Raw genomic sequence first — 6,000 nt, forward strand, 5'->3', positions numbered from 1 at the left:
TCCCCTCACAGAGCTTGAAGAGAAGAAACCTGGCTCAGCTTGTGGGGAAACATAAGCTTGCTTTCATTCTGAGGTACGTCTTACCTGCTCCTGGGCACAATCACTTCAAAGCCTTCCTAGCACTGAATGTTGTGGTATGTATCTCACAACACCAGCATGCACGTTAAAAATAGAATTTAACCCCAAAGGGGCCTGAATACTGCTACAACGTATTTCAGCAGCTTCTGTAATACAGCTGTAATAACTGCAACACTTAAACAAATAAAGGTTAAAACATTTTCACATGAAATGTGGGATTACTTTGATTTTCTAAACAGTTTGATTTAGTGGGAGGTTAATAAGGGGTGGAAATTGTTTGTTCAGGTCTCATTTAATGCTCAAGACTGTGCCTCTGAATTAAAGACCTCATAAGCCAAACCAAATTTAATACAGATGTTTTGTTGATCATTTAACAGCGTTTGCCTTAATTCCCCATCCTGTTTTTGATTAAGAAAAAAAAATAATAAATTATGATCAAATCAGCTGAGAAGCCATATTTTAAATGCAGGTGATTTGTCACTGGATTTGACCCCAATTTTCACTCAGACGTGAGACAGTGACCTAGACCAGTAGGCTTTCATAGAGAAAGTTATACCATTATTGACATTCATTAAACCACTTCCGAGTACGGTACTAAGCAGAGTCACATTCTAGGTCACGTGTGGGCCATACACCTATTTCATCATGCATTATTTAAAAAAAAAGTCACAGCTAAGGTGACGATATTATTAACTTGGTAAAAAAGCAATTAAAATCTTCAAAGAGTGAACTTTCAAATACTGCTGCAACACTTAAATGTCATATTTCTGTTGCAAATGTATTTTTAATGATAACATTTCTTTGTAATGTAAATCATCCTCCTCTCAATTATAACATGTTAATCAAGTTATTTCTCAGTTGCTGCCTACCCATCAATGCCTACAAGTCCATCGCATGTCATTCTGTAAAAGCATACTAATTACTTGATTATATTTTAGGCAAGTTTTGCAAATCTAACTATTTTCTTCAAGACTGCATATTATGTGCAGATTCGTGGGTTGTGGGGGAGGGGAGAGCAGAAGACATATTTGCATCCTGTAACTTCAGCCTAATTGAAAATCCTTCAAAGTACCTTAGCATGCAGGACTTGATCCTAGAAATTGGAGAAAAGGAAAAATGAGTACCCGCACGCTGCTTCCTAATATCTCATGCACATGCTATTCCTGGTTAACATGTCTGATGGGGGTAAGGAAAAACACAAGGTTGAGATGAATATTTACGAATGATTCAAAGTGCATACCTCAAATGCAGAGCAGGATTTGATTGGGTAGAGGTAAATGTTGGTGACAGTGATGGGCTTGCCACCTCTTCTGCATGTTGGTACTGGAGTCTCAGAAACAGCAGCCCTTATGCTTTCCGCCTCAGCCTCCAGTGGCTGCCAGTTGACAGTTGCCTTTGTTGCAAACGAATTATTCCCAAGTTCTCTGTCTGAGATGTGCGGTATTGGAGACAATTTATCTCCATTGTTAAAGGAAGGGTGGTCATCTGGGACAGGCTCTGTCGTCAGGTTTGAAACAGAGGACTGGAAGGGAATCGCAGTGTTTGATTTGGAGAGTCTGGTGGCTATGATGAATTTCAAAAAAGTCTGTGCATCTTCAAAAGAAGACATGTAGCCAAAGGATATTCTCACAGAACCAGTGGGACGTCCATCAACTAGGTCTATATCATCTCCACAGACATGGCCAGCCTAGTTTGAAATAGGAAGAAAGCCAGAGGGTTATAATGACAGATTTTGCATTATTTCCCTCTAATCTTACACAATTCTTAAGTCTCTTAATTGTAACCTGAAAAACTGTTTGCAAAAATACAAAGTTAACTCATGAATACAAAGAAAAAATGGAGAAAAGTAATAAGATAGTTAGGGCTTACTTACTCAAACTAGGAAGAAGATCATTTTGAGATGCTTGTCCTATTCTCCCCTAAGGCAAGCAAGACTTCTCAAAGACATGACAAGAATCACAAAAAGGTTGTATGTCCCAGGATGGCCTGTTAACTAGGGCAGTCTTCAGGTATATTCCAGTCTCATCTGCATAGTTGTCTAGGACTTAAACTAGTATATTATATTCAGATAAGTGAACAAACCATGAGACTGCTGAATTTACTGGGGCAGTTTTCTTGATATTTGCTCTCAGAACAGTTCCATTTTATACTGTCAGTGGCTTATTCATGGCTTGTGTCAAATAGTCCAGTGGATAGCTATACAGCTGAGAACTGTTCTGGGATATTAGCAAAGCAGAGACTTGAATCTAGAACTCCCAACATCCAAAGTGACTTCCCTCATCATTGAGATATGCAATAAATCTGTCTTGCTGATCCAGTCAACATATTGCTTTCAGAATGAAGGGAACTAGCTTTCACTCTAGCACTTCCTCCTTTGAAGAAGACAGGTTTCCACTCATGAAAAATTTTTGTTGAAAAATCCCTCAAATACCCTAATAGTGACCTCCACGTAGATACCCCTCTATTTGATATGTCTTTCCTACAGCACTCTCTGGATAACTCTCCCTTAGAGCAGAAGTTTCTCCTTCAGTAAGTAGGTCAGTGAAGGCTGCTGCTGACCTCCAGTGAGACAAGCTGGACATCCTCTTTGTTCACCCATCTAACATTAGCTCACCAATGGACACAAGATTTAGTCCTACATCAGCGTCCATATTCCTGTAAGCACAGCAGCTGGGGTTTTTTTCCTCAGAATTTCATTTATTTACACATTTCTGTTACATAAAAATGGAAGTGTGAATAGTTTATTTACATAAAGGATTTTTTAAGCAAGAAATGTCACAGTTCAATGAACACAGACGCCATTTATGCAAAGAGAAATTAAAAAAAAACCCTCTATGTCAAAGCATGCAATACATTTGTAAATATTTTAATGCAGTGTGATGTAGTTTTTATCCTTGACAACAGAGCAGAAGCTACATTTGAAAAATTAGGTTGCATTTGTTAATACACATGTAACCCTTCTGCCAAGTATTGATTGATTGACTGAGGAGAGAGGTTCCTGCTGTGCAAATAAGAAAACAAGTTCCTATGTAACATCCTAAGAAAATTAACCACACTTCTCCAGGGACCCTTAAGGACAGACAGTCCTCCCTCACAGGCATTTTATACGTGGAAATCTTCATCAGGGAAGGAAGAATACAGTCAGCACCCTGGGAAAAGGTGAAACCAAAGTATATGTGCAAATAATGTGATAAAAGATGCCTTCCCCCACACAGTAATGTTGTCAATAACTCATCCAGATCCTTCTCAAAGGACTGATGGGAATGGAATGTCCCAAAATAATGACTGCTTGACTGCACCACCTCATCATACAACTTTTGGTGGATTGTCCCTTTATAAGCTTGAGTTTGGCCTATCCTCATTTAAATGATACAGACCTTTAAGAGGCCACCCACTCCTTAGCAAAATCCTCCTTATATAGGGAGATCCAAGGGTGTTGTAGCTGGTCATATGGGATTTTGCACTTCAGCAGAAGGGTAGACCTTTTTTTCCTTTCTCAGAGGAGAGAGCTTCCATGGTAAATCAAAGCACTATTTTGCCAAAGAAGGTATTAAAGAGCTCTCCCCCTTTAAGAACTTGTGCTATCAGTCTTGCATGTAAATGTGTTTGCAAAAGTTATCTAAACGTCTCTGTGAAATTATAAGGCAGCTGTAATATCAAAACAGCCATTATAATTTTTTATTTTTTGAAGAATATCATTAATAAAAATTTGGAATGTTCTTCATTAATTGACTGTATTTCAAACTCTGACAAATATGCAGACATGAAGCTTCCCCCACTTCATTGTAATACATCCTGATACACATCTTTTAATGACAATTTATGGAAAATATTAGTCATCTAGAAAACAGTCTTTACATTCATGTTCTAACAATCTAACTCACCAGTAACCTAGGTAGATGTCATCTAAATTTACTTTGCTCTCTGAGATTCACTGTGTATTTTCCTTTATTGTTTCTTGCCCAATTTGTGTATGCCTTTTAAACTGTAACATCCAACAGCAATAGGTCTATAACACTTGAATGTTATTAAGTACAATTAAGGATACTTAAGGAACAACATGAGATGTATTGTCCAGGAACTTCTGTTCTGCAGAAAGTCTGGATTCCATGTAATTCCAAATCCGAACAAGAGGCCACAATTTCATATTTTCCAATGAAATAAAAATAAGCAACACATACTGCTTTGGGTCCATCAGATGACTTTGTTTCAACACCCTATTTCAATGAACTGAATTTCAATTAATTTAGTTCTTTAACATGGTGTCCTGGTTTTGGCTGGGATAGAGTTAATTTTCTTCCTACTAACTGGTACAGTGCTGTGTTTTGGATTCAGGATGAAAATAAAGTTGATAACACACTGATGTTTTAGTTGTTGCTGCGCAGTACTCAACCCCAAGTCAAGGACTTTTCAGTTTCAGAGGAGGTGCACAAGGAGCTGGGAGGGAGCACAGCCAGGCCAGCTGACCTGAACTAGCCAAAGGGATATTCCATACCACAGAATGTCATGCCCAGTATATAAACTGGGAAGAGTTGGCCAGGAGATGCCAGTCGCTGCTCAGGGGTGGGCTGGGCATCAGTCAGCAGGTGGTGAGCAATTGTATTGTGCATCACTTGTCTTTCTTTTTGTTATCTCGCTTTTCATTACTACTACTACTACTATTATTATTACTATTAGTAGTAGCACAATTTATTTTATTTCAATTATTAACCTATACTTATTTCAACCCATGGTTTTTACCTTTTTCCCAATTCTCTTCCCCATCCCATTGTGGGAGCGGGGAGGAGTGAGCGAGAGGCTGCGTGGTACTTAGTTGCCAGCTGGGATTAAACCACGACACATGGCATTTGAGTTGAAAGGTCAGAGAAAGCAAATCAAATTTCATTCTTAAAGTCGCAGAGATTCAAAACCACAGGACACGATACACCTACTTTAGCTTTTAACTACTTAGGGTTTTTTTTGATAGAGCCAGATTTTCTTCTCCCCTTCAAACCTCTCATCTTTAGGAAATTCAAAACTGATAGCCAGAAGATGTCTTCTGGGTCACTGAATCTAGGTGTTTTCCATGGGCAATATATCATGTAATCTCATTCAGAAACTAACCTGCAGGTTCCTTTGGATGTCTTCATTGCTTATACCCAAATACATCTGGCAGGCTCCTGTGTTACAGAAGCAACCTGTGCGGACGTGTATGTTGTAGAGGCTGGCCATCTTGTCCACCTTCACAAAACAGCAGGAGATAAGACATAGGGGAAGAACAAAAAATAGACATTTTAAAGTTGTGGTCAACAAGATACAATGTTTTAAAGGTACAAATCAATTGGAGGTAAATTACCTCTCTAAATTATTAACAACTTACTGTAGCTTTTAGCATTCCCATACACATTTAGGATTTTTCAGCCTTTCAGTTGAGAAAAAACAGTGGTGGAAGCAGAAATGCTTACCTTGGCATTGAGAGAGAGTGCACACAACACACACACACACAGAGAGCGTATCAGGTCAGGTCTTGATCCTGTTAATGCTGGTACATGTGCTTAATTTTAAACCTGTGGACAGGTTCATTCACACCAGTAGTGCTAATTACAGGCCTGCAGTCAAGTGTCATTCAGTGTCTTGACAGAACCATCACCTACAACTGCCTCTGCAGAGACTGAAGAGAGGCCTGGGGCAGCTCTTCAGTTAGCTAAAGAAAATGTTCTCCAAGGATCTGAAACTGCAAGAGCTCATTACAGAAACTGAGTGTATCTGGGATTTTGGCACACAAGTGCTAGAAGAATCGGCCCCCCAGTAAGCAATAACATCTGACAAGGGAGGGACTAAACTGGAATACCTCCTTGAGTCTTCCACATACAAACACCCAGTCTACCAAGCCCCTGGTGTACTTTTTCCTTACACTGTGCTGTTCTGTGTTACACCATTACT

General features: G+C 39.1%; 1 protein-coding gene across 1 annotated transcript in view; it reads right to left on the bottom strand.

Annotated features, from left to right (window-relative positions):
• MOCOS (molybdenum cofactor sulfurase) overlaps positions 1-5,298 on the bottom strand; it is a gene marked incomplete at its 5' end in the record, with an annotated part of 37,577 nt that extends 32,279 nt beyond the window's left edge. The window contains 2 exons of the mRNA XM_009695119.1: positions 1,319-1,765; positions 5,182-5,298. Of these exons, the coding sequence (XP_009693421.1) occupies positions 1,319-1,765; positions 5,182-5,298 (564 nt within the window). The remainder of the gene's footprint in view (positions 1-1,318; positions 1,766-5,181) is intronic.
• Between the last annotated feature and the right edge of the window lie 702 nt (positions 5,299-6,000).

The sequence above is a fragment of the Cariama cristata genome, unplaced genomic scaffold (assembly GCF_000690535.1).
Source record: "Cariama cristata isolate BGI_N322 unplaced genomic scaffold, ASM69053v1 scaffold10362, whole genome shotgun sequence".
Classification (NCBI taxonomy): Eukaryota; Metazoa; Chordata; class Aves; order Cariamiformes; family Cariamidae; genus Cariama; species Cariama cristata.